This window comes from Apteryx rowi, unplaced genomic scaffold, assembly GCF_003343035.1.
Source record: "Apteryx rowi isolate R43461 unplaced genomic scaffold, aptRow1 scaffold_33, whole genome shotgun sequence".
Lineage (NCBI taxonomy): Eukaryota > Metazoa > Chordata > Aves > Apterygiformes > Apterygidae > Apteryx > Apteryx rowi.
This window is the reverse complement of record NW_020449752.1, coordinates 3,676,604-3,697,136: the sequence shown is the minus strand read 5'-3', so window position 1 is coordinate 3,697,136 and position 20,533 is coordinate 3,676,604. Positions and strand designations below refer to the sequence as shown.

Sequence of the window (20,533 nt, the reverse complement as noted above, 5' to 3'; positions counted from 1 at the left end):
AAAGGGATTCAGCCGGCTTCTCCCCGGGACGGGAGAGGGAAGCCCCCGGCGGCGCTTACCGGGGGACGGGAAGAGCTCGATGTCCACCTTCTCCGTCTTGATGATGGTCAGCGTGGGCTTGAGGTCCACCGCCGCCTTCATGGCTGCGGCCGGGCGCGGGGCGTCGGGGCCGGGGGCGGCTGGCTGCGCCCCGCCGTGCGCGGAGCGGGGCGCCCGGGCGCCTCCCTCCCTCCCTCCCTCCTTCCTTCCTTCCTTCCTTCCCTCCTTCCTCGCCGCCTTGCGCGCTCCCTCGCTCCCTCCTCTCCGCCTTCCGCGCTCCTGCCTCTCGCCTCCTCTCCTCCTTCCGCGCTCCCTCGCTCCTGCCTCTCCTCCGGCCCCCCCCCGCCTGCCTGCCTGCCTGCCTCCCTTTCCGCGCTCCCTCCTCTCCTCCGCCCCTCTTCCGCGCTCCCTCGCTCCTGCCTCTCCTCCGGCCCCCCCCCGCCTGCCTGCCTGCCTGCCTCCCTTTCCGCGCTCCCTCCTCTCCTCCGCCCCTCTTCCGCGCTCCCTCGCTCCCGCTCCGCCTCGCCCGGCCCGGCCCGAGCTGAGCCGCCGAGGGGAGGGCGCTGGGGGCCGGCCCCGCGCCGTGACAGCGCCGGGGAGGGGAAGGCAGAGCAGAGGAGGGGAAGGGAGAGCGGACGGGAGGAGAGGGGAGGAGGGACCCGCCTGCCCCCGCCCCGGGGGCGGCCCCCGGGCGGCCGAGCCGAGCGGAGCCCTGCGCCGCGCCCCGCGGAGCCGCCCGCGCCCGCCTCCGCGCTCCCCGCTGCCGCAGGGCCCGGCGACCCGGGGGGAAGCCGGGTCCCGTTTGGGAGCCCGCGCCCGGGGAGGCTCCGCTCGCCCGGGGTGCGCCCGGGCTCCGCGCAGGTGGGAGGCGAGGAAGCTTTGGGATCGCGCTGCCTCGGAGCTGCTTTAAAGATGCAAGATCGCTATCGGGCCGGCGAGGCACGAACTTAACCGAACTGAAGAATATCGGTTTTCACATAAAATATGTTTTATTATATTTAGGTAGCAAAAACTTGAGACCACAAACGGCAGAACAGAAAGGAGATTATGACTCACAGATGTCAATTTACCGGTACAAGTGTAAAAAAAAAAAAAAAAAGTCATTAGCAACCAGCTTTTGTGGTTCTCACTCAGAAAGCCTAACAGTCTCTGACACGCTGGCAGAGCCCGGGCTCCTCTGATCAAAGATGGGCTCAAATGAACATCCCGGCTGTAAACAGAGGGAATACAGCAGCAGGGTGAGTCACCCGCCRGGGTTCAAAGCCGCCTGCTAACCGATAGGATGAACCTGGGTCCTACTTGCAAGTACGGTAGAAACCTTCCAACCCTGCTTCAAGATCAGCTGCAGATGCAAACTCCGCAGCTCAGAATTACTTCTAGCTTTTTTCAGTGGTGCTTTTCTCATTCGCCTAACGCATATTTATAGAAGAAATGTTCATGCAGCTAAAAGAAGCTGTGGGGTTCAGGGGCTAGAAATCAAGAGTCTGATTCTCACACGAAAGGCCAGTTGTACARAGTCTGGTAGCTCAAGGTGCAGACAGGAGGAAGTTCGAAAGCTATCAAAGCCGGGTAGGCAGTTAGCTCCAACTGAAAGTTTGTCTTTCAGGTGTCTCACCCATTTACATGCAATTGTATTTCCGATTTACCATCCTTYTGCAAGTTCAGTACCTCACTGCTGTGGAACACCTGGTCCTCCAGCAGCAGGGTGGGACGAATGATTGACCGTGTGACCAAAGGGAAGTCTCTCCACCGCTCTCCACCTTTAGTGATCCACTAATTCCTGTGGGCTTCGAAAAGCACGCTGAGCTGTGCTCAGGGGGAAAGGCAGGGCACAAGGGCTAAACATCCTTGTTTAAAACCTAGCATATGGACCAACCTGCAAATCTTGAAAGTGAAAAAAGAATAGATGTAAGGAGAAAACTTGCTTCCCATTGCCTCTCCCTGTACAAGATAATGGGCTTAGCCCTGTCCTTCATTTTTGTTTCTTCCTCTCTTCCCAATATAGTATGTAATGGGCAGCAGGGACTGAAAGAAGGGACTCTAGAGAGGACTTTTAGCAGAACATTTCCAGTTCAAAATCAAAAGCGGATTCAGAAGAAACAGCTGCCTTCCTATGCGACTCCTTCCAGAGCAGGCTTGGGAAGAGAAACCTGATGCAGCTATCCCAGCCTGACAATCTTTCCCTCCCTACGCTTCGCTTGCCGGGCTGCAGACTCCGGGTACACGCGCGCACGCTGCGAGCGGGGCCGTCCGTGGGAGAGTGCGTGCGTGTGTGCGCGCGCTGGGGCGCGGGGACCCGCTACGCAGCCGGCTGCAGGCTTTTGGCTGCGATGCTGAAGCCATCAGAACGCACCTGCGGTCCCAGCCGTATTGAAATGACCCGACCGTTCCCCCGCCGCGGCGCTGCTCGATAATCCGCCCTGCTCAGAACGAGCGCTGCCTCCTGCAGCAAACCACAATCCCCGGGCTGAAACACAAGCCGAGGCGTGCACCGAGGCCCCGGCGTCTCGCCTGAGCGGGCGCTGACGGGGCCGAGCTGTTGACATCTCGGAGGAGAAYGTTCTCACGAGTGGAGATGGTCTGGGCTGGAGCGCAGGAGCAGCCAGCGGGACCCGGACACCGTCAACGAGAGCAGGACTAGCAAGTCGCACCGGAGGAGGCTGCGCCTGCCTCGCCGGTACCTGGGCTTTGCCTTGCTCCCATGGGCTGATGCACTTGGCTTGGACTCTCCTGCTAGTGTTACAGCCTTAAGGACTGGCCAAATTCCAGCGCACCTGTAATGAGGCTTCTTCTCTTCTGCACTAGTACAAAGACTCTAATAAAGATGCTTCTTGCAGCTTGTGTGTTTTTTATGAGGAAAGAGATACACACTCTTGGCATCCCAGCTCAGTCCTGATCCTGCAAAGCTGATGATGTTAAGTCGCAGCTTGGTGCAGCACGGCTGCGGCGAGGCTTTGAGCTCCCCCATTCCTCCCGTGCCCCATCTCCCCAAAACTTCTGTATCATTTTGCTCATGTAGCCTCTCTGTGCAGGAAAACTAGACGAGCTTCCAAAAGTAGCATCGGGGCAAAGCCCCCCAAAGTGGAGGAAGGGAGGGGGAAAAGGACTGAGAGGCTGCAGACAGAAATTTCCTCCCCRGACAGCTGAATCTCTGCTTCAAACTGCCCTCAGTGCTAGCTGCTGCCTTAATTTGTGTTCACTTCAGAGCCTGCAACATGAAAGCCCTGGCTCTGAACTCCAGCTGAGCCGCTCAATGGCTCAGTGTTCGCAGAAGGCATGGAAGGAATCCATTGATTAGTTTCTTCAGCTGGGATGTGACCATTTGGAGTCCAAGACCTGCCAAACACGAGTTCGCCTCAGCAACTGGTTCCTATTTGCCGTTCTCAGCCTTTAGAAAAATCTTTCCTCTTGAACATCCAAGTCTCACCCTCCTTTTTCCATTCACTCGCTCCCTCTGCCATCATGCAACGTTAATATCTATTAAGGCTCTCTCCTGTCGTGGGAGGATGCTGAGTTGTGGAGAACAGCCCTCTTGCCATTAATATAGTCAAAAGATTCGGCTGCTGATGGGAGATAACCATCTGCCCTGCCTCCACAATGCAGCCTGACTGTTTTCCAACAGTTTGGAACAAAGAAAGGACAGGCAATAATGCCACATTGTTCCCAGGCCGCTGCCTAACCTTGCGGTTGGGTTAAACGAAGAAGAATAATTATTAATTTTGCACTGCGGAAAGGTCTGAAGAGACCGGCGCCTTTGCCATGATTTCCGAACTCTCCGTGTTGGCAGCGCTGCTGCTCTGCGACCGCTCTCCTAGCTGGGGCCGACCCTTTCGGTGCGGCAGGACCAAACTCGGTCCTGCAAGAGCCCTTTTGCAAACGGGCAGCTGCTGGCTCTCCTCCAGATGTTTTATAGCCGTCACAGCTTCTCCTCTCCCGCCAATCTACCAACTTTCAATACAGACATAACGGCAGTCTCAGAATTAGGTATTACTGGTAGCCCCAAGACAGCCATTTCCTAGCACCGCTACTACCAAAACGCGGCCACCTCTGGGGCGAAATACAACGGCTACGTAATAACGCGGAGCAACACCACCCAGCTGTTATGGACAGGAAATGAAGAACACCATATCCAATTAAAACTGCAGGGGGATATTTATGGCAGAATGTAATTAGCCAAATTGGAGCCTTCCCCAAAACTGCCATGGGATTTTTAATGACCGCGAGTGGCCAGGGCCTCAGTTTGATGTTTTGTCAAGTAAACAATATCCAGAGGGCAGGAGACAAAAATCAGGAGCAAAGGGGAAAAAAAGTGTCGTGCAATTCCAGGGAGAAACGGAGACATGAAAGGATTTATCGTAAGGGGGTCATTGTTGGAAAGAGCAGCAGCCACCGCTCCAAGAAAGGAAAGAGCAGGGAGGTGGCTCTGGGCGTGGAGGTGGCCGGCTGCAATGAGAGGAAAGAGCAAGCAGCTGCCATGACCCTTCCCCAGGGAGATACCTTTCCTGGAATTTAAAATTATATGAGAAACTCTTTCAAGCGCCGTGATAGCTGGGAAGTATCGGAGCGAGCTGTTTTACGTTGGTAAAAGGAGGCTGGGTTACTAATCCTGGTGCCTACGGCCTCCCCTTTCTGGGTAAGGGGCAGGCATGGAAATACAGCCCGTTAGTCAGCACGGCCTGTGAGTGCCCCCATTTTGTCCGTGGGGAAGGCGCTCTGTTCCCAGAGCTTTGATTTGGGCTGCTCTCAGGTCTAGGGGCTTGTGGCCAGGAGATGGTGACCACCACAAAAGCGGTGGCCTCTCCATGCCCCGGATTGCTGCGGCCTCTGGGAGCCCCTTACTGCGGCATGGCACTTGGGCCGGAGTCACGGAGGGTCCCCGTCCGCCGCGCTGTCTGCGCTAGGAGCAAGCCTCTTCCGTGCACGCCGCAGAGACGCGGGCTGCGGCCCCGGTTCAGCCCCGAGCAGCCAAGGCAGCGCTGCCACAATAAGGTCCTCTGATCGCCCTCCAGGCGAGAGCAGAGGAAGCCGCCTCCGAGCCTCCGAGGCTCCTGCTCTCATTAGCTTCCCAGCGGAGATGGCTCACAAAAGCATCTTTGTGGCCAGCTAGGCGTTAGGAAATCCAGCGCACGCATATCGCCGCATGGCTGCGACGGAGTGACAGCTCCGGTCGGCACGCCGCGGGCACCTCAATCAGCAATCTCACAAGCCACTTAAGCATCTTCAAGTGCCTCCCGCGATTGGTTTCCCAGCTCCCACGCTGATTCCTAACCTGATTAGCTAATCTGGGCTCGAGCAATGTTATTCTGCCTTGAATTTCGTTGGCGGGGGGTGCTGTCACTCACTTGTTACCCTGCTGGAAGAACTGGCTGGATGGAAAATCTGTGTAAGCTGTTCTGCGGTGCTGTTTGCTCTCAGTACGCTTGCCCTCTCCTCCTCGAGTAACAGCACTGAATTCCTGGTAATCATAACCTGAGGATTTTTGCTATTTAACGCTTGCCATTCAGAATTACTCTGAGCGCACACAGCCACTTCTCCTCCCGCAGGACCTATACACATCGAATCTTATTTGTAGGATCTCTCTCCTTTGGCCAGGTCTGTCGGGCAGCCTCCTTCACAACAGAAACAAATACAGTCAGCTCAGACCTGAGCAACGCATCTCCGCTCGCGTCTTCACCCTCGGCATTCACTGATCTCTGGTGACAGAGGTTACTGAGCTGATTTATGATGGCCCTGAGAATCCCTTCCCTGGGAAACAGGTGAGGGATCATGAAGGAGAGTTTGCGTTATTCGCAGCCTCTTCCTTCATCCCACCCTCTAGGTCAGGTCTCTTCTTCCCCAGAAAAAGTGCGTTTTATATTCTCAGATATATCAATGCTACCATGTGCAATGGGATCATTGCTAGTACCCCGATAAAGCAGATTTCCTGGACAGCTACGTGCTATTTGCTAACCCTTCCCTACTTTCTCAATCTTAAAAAAAAAAAAAAAATCACTGCAAGAGATATCCTGTAACAGCCACATTTCATTTTCGTGAAGGTGCCAGGAACCAGACAAGCACCTTCCAGGGAAGCTCAGTCCAGAACCAATCTCTAGTATACAAATTCGCAGCCTAAGAATCAGCAGCCACCAGAAAAGCTCTGCTGCACGCAGCCAGTTGGAAGTGGTCGGCTCAGGGAAAGCAACCACTTGAGCGCGGTGGCCCTAAGGTTAACTCCATAGCTGGGACAGAGCGGCTCAAGAGATGGAAGTTTAATTCCTGGTCACTACTTCCACATGGCCCCTCACAAACCTTTGCGCAACAATCCTGCGTCTTTAGTGGAACGACATTTTCTTGCTTCACAGAGGGTCAGGAGCATCAGCTCGGCGGTCCCTAAGGAAAAGCCCAGGCCTGCAAGCAACGGGGACCTGTGGGTGTCCAGCTGGAGGAAGACTTTGAGAGGACAGCTCCCAAAAGAGACACCTGGGATTCCCGTCACTTGTCACGCAGCACCCTGGGAGCTACGGACACCCCGTCCCTGATGGCCAAGACCCCTCCGGCCTGAAGCACCGTCCAGCCCTGCAGATCATGAGACAACCCGTGCAGACAGCGAATCTACGGAGACAGGGTAACTGGGAGATGGGCACGATTAGCCCATGCACACCATGCCCAGAGCAGTCCGGCGACTTAGCGCGAGAATTGCCGGATGGGGGCCACCCTGCCAATTAAAGCCCTAAAAAAGAAGGAGTATCCCTGCCCCAGATACGCTCCGCTGGCAGGGACGCTCCTTCAGCACGCTCGCGAAGGCGCTCGCACCACCCACACGATGAAGGATTCGTCTGTGTATGTGTTTCAAAGAGAAAAACCCTCGCCCGGCGCTGGAAACCTCCTCGCTCGCAATTGTCTCCACTTGGCAGCCTTGCCTGATAGTGAATAAACGACAGAGAAATATTCCGCTCTACACGTGTTTGGGTTTTTCGGGGTGGTTTTCTTGGACAGCGATCCTGGCTCTCCAACAATACCCGTCTTGTTCGGCCCTGCGCTACAGAGCAGGCTTGAATAGATCTGTCTAAAATTATAAGCGGGCAGCCCCTGGGCTCTGAGAGATCACAGGCCACATGCTGAGGCTGAACAAAGCCTCTGCTATTTCCTAACAATTAGCCCAGCTAAAAGGACATCTATCTCCTTCTATTAGAGCCACCACGTGCCTCCCAGTCAGTCCATTGTAAAGCTAATTAAATAACACGCCTCTCTCCCCATGAGGGTCTCCTGATTAGCTTGCCTCAGTCCTAAATCCTTGCTGGTGAAAATGGCCAAGAGACAGCTGGTCGGTAGGGGCCTCCGACCGCGGTGGAAATATCGTCACCCATTATACAGCTATCATCATCACCAGTTATTTCAGGTTTTTTTTTTTTAATTATCTTCTGAAAGCTGTTGAATGGAGATCTAGAGATACAAGGGGTTCAGCACACACACTGGTTTGCTTCCCCATCCGCTTCCCGACTGCCTACAGCAAAAGTTGTGCAAATAGCTGATCTTTTTTTTTTTTTTTTTGCTTTGCTAGTAGTTGGAGGAAAAGAGTATATGTAAATATTTTTTCTAAATATGTTCTGGGCCGATGAGAACCAGGTTTTTTTTCACACTCTTCTCAGTGGGCTAAAGCAGCGCAAAGAAAATAAAAGCGAGGAAAATCATGTGTCATTCAACCTGAGCTAAAACTTTCCATTTTTGCACTTTCACATGGAAGGAAATTTCAAAATGAAAAAAAAAAAGTCAATTAAACATAATCCTTTAACAAACCCACTTTTCACCCAGTTTGTTCACTTCTTCAAGGAGGTTTCTGGTGGGAGGCATGGTTCTTGGACACAGAGGAGCTGAAAGGAACCTGCAGTTTTAGCTAGGAAGCCTACACCATGTTCTAGCACCAAAAGTGAGACGAAACAAAATATGTTTCTCTGCATTTTAACACGGTACTTGACGTTTCCTTCCAATTGGAACATTATTTCTGGCAAGTCAAGAAAATTCATTCAGACGACGGACCAAAAACCAGAGGAGCTGCCTGAAATGGCCTGCGCGATGTTTTGGTGAGGCCGGGGGCATGCCCCAGTGAGGCCCACCGTCTGTCCCTGGAGAAGGTCCATGTGGACGCTTTGCAAAGCCCCACCTGCACCTGCTCCAGCCACCAGAAGCGAGTGGCTTTGCTCTCCATCAATCCATCGCGATTCTTCGGGGCGAGTTACGTCTGTACGTGAGCCAAGGCCTGGCCACCACGGTAAGCGAAYGGCCTTGCGCAACAGCGCAAGCCTGCTAAATCACTCCAGATGTTCAACACCTTTCCCCCACCACATCTCACACGCTCCCCAGACCCGGAAGAAATACAGTTTCCTTCTGCCAAGTCTACGGTCAGCAATAGTTGYGAATATCCCCTTTACCCCCTTTAAATCATTATTTTCCACTCCTGGCCATTTAAATCATTATTTTCACACGAGGAGAGCATGGCTGGAAAGCTGGAAGGTGGGTCAGCAGACTAACGAGCTGATTTCCTGTGGACCTGCGGTTCCAGCCCTGAAACAGCTGGACCTGCTGCTACAGCCAGAGCTCCTTCCACCCAAGGAAAGCGGAAAGACCCCAGTCCTTGGCTCTCGTCAAGGGGAGATGGCAGGAGGAAGGACCCGGAGGAGGAGACAGAGCTGGGTTACGTGCTGATGGGAACAGAGGGAAGCCAACGTGAAGCTTGCTCCTGTTTGGCAAACCCACGAGATCCCCTTGCTGCTCACAACCATCCTGGGCAGCAGCTGCTGTTGGAGCCTGGGTGGGAAAATGCTGGGAAGCTTTAGAAATGCATTGGAGCTTGCCAGGAAAAGTATTAATTAGTGCATGTGTATGCCTGTGTGTAGGGTTTTACAGCAAAAGCACAAGGAATAACTCATTGCCCATCACTACTGAAATCCTACATCCTCTAAAGTCAGGCAATGCAAACATTTTACAACAAATTACAGGGAAATATCAACCAAGGCCAGGTAAAAATATCAGTGGAAGATGCTACGTGACTTGCCTGAAGGCCTGCAATGGGCTAGTACAAGGCTCAAGCCCAAAACACAGTCTGAATATAACCTAAGAGCACACTGCTCAGCTCTTTGACTGCTTTCAAACCCAAACAGCCAGGTCTGACTGCTTCATTCATCTCAAACGTACAAAAAAGGGCAAGAGCGAAAAAAAGATGTCTTGTATTAGCTGACTGCCTCCCCTCACCCAGCGAGTGCCCTTTATCCCAAAGCTATGGGAATGGCTCCACAAGCCACTTGATTAATAAGAGCCCAGGGGGGAAAAATCGTTTATATAACCTCCTCTTCTCTAAACTTCCTAAGTGCTTTAGAAAGTGGCTGCCCTGGAAACCCAAACTGGAAACGAAAAATATTATCTCTTCCATTTATAAACATCTCCGGCGCTAATGAAGTGAGGAGCAGCGGCGGCGGGGAGGGGAGCGTCGAGATGCACTTGGCAGGCGTGGGAGAGCCCCGATAAAACCGTTTCGTTTCAGGTGGGCGTGGAGCGGAAAGTCCTCCCGCCGTGATACCGTGCCACTGTACCTCGCTCGCTGCAGCGCTGGAAGGCCACGGGGGAGGGATTTGAGAAGACCGACCGTTATGGAAGTATCTGCTGCACCGAACGGAGAGACAGAAGGTCTTACCAGGTGCAAAAGCAGAGGGAAGAAAGATAGGAGAACAAGCAACGAGACAAGAGCAGATTTATGAAACCTTAAAAATCGGCTTCCTTAGCTCGGAGCTTTAACCCAAATGAAGCATCACATCCTGACAGTCGGAAAATAGGGAGTGAACATTGATACTTACTGTACAGGCATACTGGATGGCACAAATTGCACTGAGCAGGGCTCCTTGTGCATGCCGTCACATCAGCTCTTGCTACGGGGGCATCTGTCTGCTTAAACTGACCTGGCCTGAACAACCACGAAGAGTGACCCAGATTAAACCCCTGCATTCAACTGCTCTCTGCCTTGCAGCCGCCTCGATACACGTCTGAGTTTGAGAGCCAGGGGGAAATATTTTGCAGGCTAGTCCAAAATGTTTCTCCATTTTCTTTTCAYGTTGGCACTTCCCACGGAGATTTGCTTTCGCATCAGCAGAGCCAACACCAGAAAATGCTGACTTTTGGCTGGAAATGTTTGCATTTTGTTTTGACAAAATATTGATTTCTGCAGAGCAATCAGTCACTTTTGGCAGCAACAACAGAAAAAGCCAGAAAGCAGCATTTTGTCRAAAAAGGAGACCAAGTTGACACCCAGCCTGGAACTCAGCACCAAGCATAAGGCRAGGCAGGCTACTGCGCTGCCTCGTTATATTGTCATTTTGATTACTGTACAGCACGGGAAACTGTTACTACTTTCACGTCATAGCTGTTTGCCTGGACAGAAAGACAACACAAGCTGCCAGACAAAGGAAGCATCTGGTCTCGGAGGGTTCGCTAGTAACTAGATGCAAAGCAGGGAAAGAGGAGGCTTGATTAGCTCCGGAGACATTTCACAGCAGATACAGATACCCCCAGGTTGCAGCACGGRGGAGAGCTGGTCCAGGGCTAAGATGCCAGCTTTATTTCCATCACTACCTTCCGTAATTATTCAAGCCTCTTGAGCTGGCAAAACTAGGCTGAAAGCTCCCAAGTGCATCTTCTGCGAGATGTCTGGAACTGACCAAGTCAGAAATTTTCCATGCACAGGCTCCCTTGGGGCGTTTCATCCCTTTTTTTCCTATTCTACCTCAATGCTGATATAAGTCTRGCAAAAACGAGTGCCCTCTGGCCCCCTTGAATTTAGGATGTGGAGAGTGAATCATGAAAACCAGGGGAGAAAAGCATTATCTCAATTTCTGGCCCCAGAAAAACAGCTGCCGATTTAGGGAGAAGTCATTTGGGTCAGTTCTTCTTCAGATCAAACCTATGCTTTGATAGAGCAATTTATCTTGCTGCTTCCCACTTGCACTGCTTAAAACATGAATACCTCCAAGTGCTTTTGCTGCGCCGTGCCCCACAGCCAGCTCCAGACACCGCAGAGCTCAAAGATCCCGGCCTTGAATCCGCTCCATACTAGCATGGCCAGGGCTACATTTTGGCGCGGGGCTCACGCGGCCCGGAAGCATTCAGCCTGGCTTTCAGGAGATCATCCATGCCCCGATCAAGGTTTGCACGTGCCAGAAAAGTGGGGGCAGCAGTCCGCCAGCGGACGAAACAGCAACATTTGCTCAAACGAACTGAGAATCTCTTTTTGGAAGTCTAACACCGAAAATAAGCTCACAGGCGACCTCCACCCTTTATCRCGAGCTTTTCCCACACCCCACGCGAGTTATTCTCAGGCCAGCACACCTCCCGCTGCAACTCTCCCATGGCTCCTCGGCTTGCTGACGGATAGGGAAACCGTCCTCCTGACGCGCAMGCGCACAGCCTCGCCAGCCCAGGCTGCTGCCAGAGAGGCAGCCTCCCTTCCCCTGCGCCAGCTGCAAAGAGACAAACTGTGTTTAATCCATTGTGAAAAAGCCAACAATTGACCCGCTGCAACTTTTCAAAGCCTATTGATACAAAACCCCACAGGGGAAGGCCCATCCGGTGGACTATGTAAACTTCAGCACGTGCTCAGCGGACTATACATAGCTTCAAGGGGACAGCCACACTAGCAGCTTGGTATCGCTTAAGATGTCTCTCTCTCTCTCTCTCTCTCTATATATATATATATTTTACAGCATTGAGCTCTTGTAAAACACTATTCTCCAGAGACTTCCAGCCACTAGGCTGACCTCAATGAATTAAGCATCGCAATAAAATGCGTAATGAATTAATCATCTGCATCTTCGACATGAGAAACTGCTACGCGGTGGCTCAGGGACAGCCTTTTGAATGATTTAGGCTTCTAACTGCAATGGAAATCAATGGGTTTTAGGTGCCTAACGACTTTCTGTTAAAGTAGCTTTAAGTGATGTAGCCAAGGTCTTTCAAAGCCCAGCTGTTAGACCCAGTCACCTCAGCCAAGTCTCCTAAATCCTCTGTTCTTATCCCTGAGAATCCTTCCTCCATAAAAAGATCATAGAGGCTGGGGAACACCCTCCCAGACCGAAAGTTCAGGTGAACGAAGCTGCCCTGCACTCTGGGAAAGAAGGAGGACGTTGCTCTATAGAGACCAAGAGCTCCAGGGCTCTTTCGAGGCAAACAGTGAGATTTGTTGCAGAGCAGGAATGAAGAGGAGCAACTCATCCACAGGCTGGAGAGGTGCTAAGGGAACAGGAAGAGAGCACAGGCCCCAGATCTCCCCCTGGGAGCTCTAGACAAGGTCTAGAGCAAGCTTCATGTGCACAAAACAGGGTCTAGGAAACAAGGCACGGAAAGCACATCCCATTTGAAAAAGCTCAGATCCAGCTCTTCTCTGAAAAGGAGGAAGCATTCCCATTCACAAGGGCAGATCAATCCTATTTCTATTCAATTTTAGCCAAAGAGCAGAGAGATTCAACCCCCTTACAGGGCTTGCAGGGAGCATAAATCCTAACCCTGTCCCTGCTACTGTGCGACTCTGAGCGTGGTATTTCTCTTTCCTGCTTTTCATCTGGTCTGCGTAGAAAATAAACTCTGTGAGCTGCATGTGGCACAAGGACAGTCCAATCCTCCTGGAGGTGTCTGAGCACTAGAAGTAACAACGAAAAAAACAGACCATCCTAAGAACACTTGCCCCCTGCCCCAAACGTTTTCCAGCACGGCTTCTCCGCCTCAAGTGATGCAAATAGCTCAGATAAGGTACAGATAAAGTATCTGAGTTCTCAAGAGCTTATCTGAGCTGAACACCAACTCCAAAACTTCTGCGATTTGCCCTGTGGGACTATCTCCATGGAACTTGATTTCCATCTGAGACTGCAACCTCCAGAAGCTGCAGCAACAGCTCCTGTTCAAATGCATTCTTGAGATAGCGGGGTGGGACATGGCAGGTCTGCAGCTCTCGCCTATCACGTACTATCTGGGGATTTGCCTTCTGGTGGGAATGTTGCAAGAGCCTGGCTGATGGCTCAAGGAACCGGTGACGGCACCTTTCACCGCGAACGCTTACACTATAATAAATGAGTTAAAAAACCTCCTTCGGCAGTGTCATTGGAAAGATCACTTTCCCTTGGCTATTATGGGCTCCATGCTGGACTTTCCTTATTCCCAGTGATTGCTAGCAATGGGAAGGCTTGCAGCAAAAGCACCAGGTTAGGGTGGAAAAGTGTGTAGCTGTGGACTCTGTCACAGACTTATCAGCGTGGGCATCGTGCTAAGACAGGGGTGTCCAAAGCAGCCCATGTGCCTGGATGCAGTGAGGAGCTGGGGGCTAAACCCATCCGGACTTCTCTGAAAGCCTCAGCCTGGCGGGATGTAAAGGGAGTTAGCAGCACATTAATCACACGAAGGAGCTCTGACGGAACAGACCCGGGTTTGCAATAATAGACAGTTTCTAATATTCATTTACAGTAATAAACTTAAATGCTTAGAGAGCCAACCTTCCTGAAACGCAGATAGCCACAGTGGTCTTGAAATGTGGGAGTCCTGGTACTGAGTATCCATTTATAGTATGCAACTCAAAGACTGCGCAAGGAGCCAGGAGAGGTCCAAAGCCAGGCTTAGAGACAGGAAATTGGGGTCTCTTTGTACAGTTGGTACAAAGGGCCTGCTACCTCACTGGCACCAGCACTAAAGCTATTCTTTGTCCCGCAGGAGTATCGGTGGTCCCCCGTCCTACAGCCGGGTCCCATATACTGGGCGCTCTACAAACCCAGGGGGAAAAGAAAGGAAGAATTCCTTCCCAAAGAGCTTACCTAGTAATTCATCTCCCTAATGCAAATCTAATGAGGATGGAAAAGAAAGCTCCCTGAAAACTGTGCAAAGCTCTGCAGAAACTGCCTCAAAATCTCACTGATTCTAGCAGAGCAAGATTTCCTCTTCTGTGGATGTTTGGAACCAACAGGCAGAGTTCTCAAGCAAGAATAACTATGAAATTCTATAAGAACGCTCATAAACCATAGAAAAAAGGTTTCATTTCCTACTAAAAATTCCCAACGACTCGTTCCCAAAGGGCCAGCACGCCAAAGGGCTGCTGCAGAAAGCTGGCTCCCCTGCTGCATCGGCACTTCGCTCTGGCTAACGACCAGGGAGCAGGGGAAAATGCGTGGGCAGGCTAAGAGCTTTCTCYGGCTCCCCAGCGCTCAGCTGCGTTGGCAGCACCAGGGTTAACCACGAAGGCGCCCTGTAATGCAATGATTTCTGGTTTATTTCAGCAGGGGAAGTGTGTCCCGGCCTGATTAGCCCAATGGTTTCCTCTTTTCCCATAACCTCCAGACCCCCATGGCCTAAGTGTTTACTTTCTGAAATAAAAAATCTGCTAGTGTTTTTCTTTTTTCGGGGCATGTGTATTTTGGGAGGCTTCGGGGGGAGGAAAGTGGAGAGGGGGAGTTGAATGGGATGGGAGGCTTGCATACACCTCCCTTCCCTCTCCCACCCCTCACCCTCCGCTCCTTTCCAGCTGCAACCTCTGAGCTGAGACTTCTGGCTTCAATGTGAGAGAGAGAAGCGTATTAATGAGAGAGTTCAGTCTCTTGCCTCAGCAGCTATAAACACAGTGAACATCTGGAGGGAGAGAGAGGTGCTTCACGCTGCCAGGAGCTGAGAGAAACAGGCTGTTTCCAGGGTCCCAGCCCCCCGCGCTCCCCGCTCCCCCGCCGCCTGCCCCGCACAGACGCACGCTGCTCTCCGAGCAGCACCCGGCCGGCTCTTTCCATCCGGAGAGAGAAGGAAGAAGGTAGCCAGCCCCGCTCACGCTGCCCGCCCTGCTCCGTGCCAGCACAGCAGAGCCCACCTAATGCACACAGGCTGGCCCCGGGCAACCCGAGCCCTCCGCAGAGCCCTCCTGGGTTCCAGCACCGTTCTGCAGGCCAAGAAGGGTGGGAAAGCTCAGGAAAGCATCTGTGCTTCGTGTGGCCCATCTGAAGCAAGTGTTTGGTGGAGCAGGATAGCCTCCTCCTCCAGAAAAAGCAAAGAAACAGGTACATCCAGAGGGTGAWGCAGCCCATCCCTACAGAGGGATCAATCACGCTCCACGACCAAAATGAGACATCTTCTGCAGTCACCCTCAAGGGCACTGTGGGAGCAGTGACCAGCCCCTGTCCTCCCTGACTCCGCGTCGAGCTGTTCCTTCCCCGTGGCATCCTGAAGCTGCCAGTGCTGCTGCTCATCCACCCCCCTCCCAACCCCCTGTCATCACTCTGGAAGCYCCTGACAAATATGCAAGCATCACCCCAAAACGGGCAGCATCCTTCCAGCGTTCGCCCAGCCTCGTCCAGGAGCAACACCCTGCTCCCAGCAGGATCCTTCCCTGCGCAGCGCTGATCCCTGCTGACACAAAAGCGCAGCTCCTGCCTCCAGCTCAAGTGGGAAAGGAGCTCAGCGCTCRTTCTCTGGTGATGACCCAACATGCAGGGATCTCCCTTGGGTTTTGGCTTTCAGAGGAGAGACAGGGATTTTTTCCAGAGTCAGGCAGGAAACAAACAGAGAAGTGAAAGCCTGGATTTTTGTCATTCTGTTGCTTCAGTGCAAATAAACCTTCCCAGTGCTGACTTGCAGGTTACTTTGGGGGATGCAGAGGGAGGGCAGCTAGCTCTCATAGGGTGGCCTTCACCTGCTTTCCTCGCCTGTGAAACAACTAGGGTCCAATACAGGTCAGACACTGAGTTCAGCACCCGCTTTTATGAAGGGCAAATCCGTAGCTGCTCAGCATCCTGTAGAAGGCACCCCTGCCCCTGGGGAAAGGGCCAAAAGGGACTCGGACACCACAGGCAACCCATGGTTTGGCAATTCATCCACAAGGAAGAGAGGGATCTTCACCGCTGGATCAGAGTCCATGTTCTTAATGGAGAAAATTGCACATGTCCTCCAACAGACCCAGAGCGCCCATTTACAGCAGGTGTGACAGGACTTAAAGCGGAGCCAGCRAAACACCCAAAGCTGGCCAGGAAGAAAAAGGGTCAAAGAAACCTCTTCCAGCCGGGCTACAAGCAGCGCCAAGGCTGCGGCGCTTGCGAGARGCTGCGCCGCCTCGCCGGCCGGAGGACGACAGCAGACCCCAGCAGAAAGGGTTCATTCATTCCCGCGGGCCGGAGCCGCTGCGGCCCGCCAGCGCCCGGCCGGGGAGGGCTGCGGATGCGGGGGGGGGGGAGCGATGAGCAGCAGGTTGGGCAGAGGCAGCTACCCGGAGGATGTTGTGCGCTGCTTTTGTTTCGCCTCGGCACGAATTAGCATCCGCGGCGGCGGCTCTCGCTCGTCCCGCCGCCATGGCAGCTCACCCCGTCTTTTTGCTGGAGCGGCTCTTTTTTTTTTCCACCCCCCCCACCACTCCATTTCCCTTCACCTTTCTCCACCTCCTCCCTTGCCCRCTCCTCATTTATTAAGGAGGGAGAGGACAGTCCGGCCGGTCCGGGAGAGCTGTCACGAGCTGCCTGAGAACTGCTGTCGGGTGCCCCGGCCGCAAGCAGATGTGCCTGCGCCGTGAAAAGGCGCCCATTCATCTCGGCGGAGAGCGTGCGGGGGAGGCAGCGGCGCTGGGGGAGGGGGGAAGTGTTGGAGGAGGCTGAGAAAAGGAAGGAGGCCGCAGTTAAAAATAGGATAAAAGGACATGAAAAAATGCAGATTTTTTTTTTTTTTTTTTCCCCCCTTAAGACAGCTGTGGAAAATGTGCTGCAGCTGGAGAAGCCATCGGGCTGAGCCCGGTCGGCTTTCGCCTTCCCCCTCTCTCTCTCCCCCCCCTCCGCAAACCTCCATTCCTCCGAGCGTGGGCCTGGAAGATGGCCCAGAAAACGCTCACGGAAACAACTTTCCTCTGGGGAACTCCACTAGGGACCAGGCAGGGAGAAAGAGCAGGTCGCGCAGCAGAAGAGGGAGCAACGTGGGGAAGAGCAGGGCGGGCTCGTCGCAGATGCAGGCAGGCAATCCCCCYGGGATTCCTGATGGCCGTCCAGGCTGAGCCAAGAGCCGGGCTCGGAGAGAAGATCGGCGCCAAAATTAGCAGGGTGGGGGCAAAGGCCACGGGCACGGGGCAATGCAATGCCGTGCAACGCTTTGCTGCAGACAAAAGCCTCCTTTTTCTGCCGAACCCAACACGACTCTGCTATGGCTCGGCCCGCAGGGACCCAAGGTAAGATGCCCACAAAGCACCATGGGGTTGGATGCAGCTTTGCTGCACTGGGGACGTGCCATCCCCAAGCTGAAAAGCCCCAAACATCCTGGGCTGAGAGATGGCACCAAGCTAACATGGCCAGAAGGCATCTGGACCCTCAGCGGGTACCTCAAGTCTCCATGCACCATGCCCTCCTGCAGCATCTGGCCTGAACTGGGTGCTGCAGGTCTGCTTAAGGYGATGCCTTTTATCCGTGACAGTGTCTTGGTGCGGGAAGTCTAACTGAAATGAGCTTTCACAGTGGCACTAGCCAGGGACGCAGAATCAAACTCACAGCACTGCTGTTCTCCTCTAGTAAAGACTTCAATTTCATTTCTTGTTATGCAAATCCCCAAGCCAATCCCATTTTCCTCAGTGAGAGCGGGATCGCTCCCACAAATGCTCTCGTACTGTCTGAAAGGCTGAGAGCATCTTCAGTCCAAAGGTACTAATTCAGCGCAGCAACAGTCATAGAAACTTCTTCATCTAGAGTCATTTCATCCTCCTCTTGCCATTAAAAACAGTTTTATCTCCCCTATCACTACAGAAAATAAACCAGTTCATAGTGGAAAGGGCTGTCAAAATGACCTTGGCTCAAAAAGGCAGCGCAGCAAGGACTATGTCAGTGCCAAAATCATAATATTGTTATCAAACCTTTCCCTCCGCTTCATTTTTGTGCCTAACCTTCTGGATACCAAACAAATGAGAGACCCACGGCATCTTCCAACCTGCCTGAGATGCCTGGACAACAGGAGGGAAAGGTCTGTTCTGCTACCGGCTGCCGCAAGGCCTCAGTTTTGGCCATGAACGGGTGGGCAACAAGTTTATGATCTCTTATCTTAAGTGAGCCACTTGTGTCAGTAGCTGGTAGCAATTTCTGGGCCCCTGTGGCCACGTCTCCCTGAGGAGCCCTGGATAACCAGTGTAGCCATAGCAGAGATCTCAGAYGCTATTACCAGCTGGTAATAGTAGGATACTACTACCCAAGGGATTAAATATATTTAGCCAGATAGGCAAGGAGAGGAGGCAGCCGGCTGCTTCCTCCGCAGCGTGACAAAGCCARCCCTGTTTCCTAGCTAGGAAACGGCCTGAGCTGATCTCCTGGGGTCCAACGACCCAGCGGCGCACAAGCTCCGTTCGGCGCTTCTGCCGTAAAGCACGCCGACGTCCCGGTGCGAGGCGCGACTTTCAGCGTCCCTCAGCCGCCGGCAGCGCCGCCGCTTAGCTCTGCCCACGAACCTCACGGCAGACACACAGCACCCTTAACTTTGGGCCGCCGGACAGCTCGATTAATGCGCTATCTCCTCTGCACTCCTATTCCCATCTATCCAAGGGGATAGAGCTAGTTTTCATAAACAAGCAGTAGCTCCAGTCTTGCAGTTATTTTCCTTCATCTTTGGGATGCACTCCTTACTTGCTACAGACCCAATCTGGGCCGATTTTCTGGGCGGTAATGCTATACACTGCAGATTGTGGTAGCAAACTAACAAGTAAAACCAAATATATTCCTTTGGCAAATTTTTGCCTTAAAAAAAAAATTACAAAAAAAAAAATCTCTCTTCCTAACCAAATCTTGTCTGCATGATCAAACCAGATCCAGGTCAGGCTTTCCTTATCCATATCACTGAATAATCTTATCTGACTTCAAGCACAGTGTAAATAAACTCACCCAAGCTTCAAAGGCAACATATCTTGTCTAAATGCAAGGAACTCTACAACTTTTAGAAGTGTTGTGGGTTTCTATTGTGAGAGGATATATTCACACTTGCATTTTTCCTTGTTGACTTGTTTCTCTTACCAACACCAAGACCATGAAAACCAAAATAGCCTCCAGCACATCAGAAGAATAGATGACAAATGAATGGTTCTAATGCGCACCGAAGCACAAAGGAGAAATGAAAGAACGTTCCTAGCAGTTTATACAAATGAGAGTTTCCTCTCATTTAAAATTAGAAAATGCCCTAGACTGAAGAAACAACAGCACAAAGAAGAAAATCAGAGAAAGAGTACCTTGCACTGCAACCGGAAGAACTGAAAAGTCATTCTTAGGTRCTGAAAGAGACTTAGAGGCCTATTCTACCAGTTCCCATGTATTGAAAGCTTGATCTAAACCTGTTGAAGTCAACAGCAGCTTTTTTACTGACTTTACTGAGGTTTGAACCAGGCTCCAAACTTTGCAGCAAGAGATTTCACAGACCCAGCATGGGGTAATGAAGATCTGGGTTGTAGATATGTTGGTCCCTGGAGAGAGCACTTTCACAGAAAAGGGGAGAGGGTAGGGAAAAATGCAAAGAGAACTTTCCAGGCACAGATTTGCAAAATGTTTGAGTAAATCCAAATGCTGCAAGGGCAAATTTCATCAGAGCAGAGTTGACATCATGCTGAGAGAGGTCACCCACAGGAGTTGAGCAAATAGCTGAAATAAGAACGGCTGGGAATAGACATCGGAGTTTTGCTCCAACCACAGGCACAGCTCTCTGTGTCCATCTCTGGCTAACACGCAAGTGTTCACCAAAGGAAAAAAAAATCTGAAATGCCTGAATATTTGCCAAGGAGAGATTTCAAACTGCACATTTGACCGCAATAGTCACTGGTTCTGCTGAACTCTTTAGCTGCAAAGAGTCTCTAAACATCAGGGCTTTTTCCCTCCCAAGGGGCCGATGTGCATAACTAACGAGCCGGGAACAAGTCACAGAAGACCAGCACATGCCATGCAAAAGCTTACATGGGATTTAAGTGCTTCGCGATAGGCTTATGTGGGACTTAAGCGAAACATAAACTTCATATTGGCCCTTCGCAAAGGTCACATTCATGCAACTTGAGCTCTTTTACTTAGTTATATAGTTGGCCTGTGCCACAGTGTACCTCAGCCCTCTCTTTTGCCATGGTACCTATGCGGAACTGAGGCCTGGAGGCACATCCTCCTAAAGCCACTATCAAGCCCAGACCTGCTTGCTGTGGACAGGGGAAGCCTCCAAATCATAAGGGTCAGCGAACATTGCGCACTCCATGGTGGAAATAGTGCTTGCACCAAGGTCCAAAGCTCTTTGCTAAAGCCTAATCTCTGGGTAACCCTGCCCCATCCCCCTTGCAAGCATGAGTACCAACTGCCCACTCTGAGATCTGCACTGAGTCAGTTGGTAATACAAGAAGCAGCCCAAACTGCAAGCTCAGCTTTAAGATTCACGGGCTGAACAACGTGCAGGGCAAGAATTAGTCACTGGCGATTTTGTAACGACTTTCAATTTATGAATACGTTTGAGAATCTTTTCATCTAGTCAAAGT

General features: G+C 52.2%; 1 protein-coding gene across 2 annotated transcripts in view; it reads right to left on the bottom strand.

The window, feature by feature from the left end:
- Positions 1–20,533, bottom strand: part of ETS1 (ETS proto-oncogene 1, transcription factor) — a 73,075-nt gene that overhangs the window by 49,134 nt on the left and 3,408 nt on the right. The window contains exon 1 of one of the 2 annotated variants that reach the window (XM_026071739.1): positions 60–182. The exons of the other annotated variant lie outside the window; for it this stretch is intronic. Coding sequence (XP_025927524.1) covers positions 60–141 — 82 coding nt within the window. The 5' untranslated portion in view covers positions 142–182. Of the gene's footprint in view, positions 1–59; positions 183–20,533 lie in introns of those variants that run through there. 2 annotated transcript variants of the gene reach the window in all.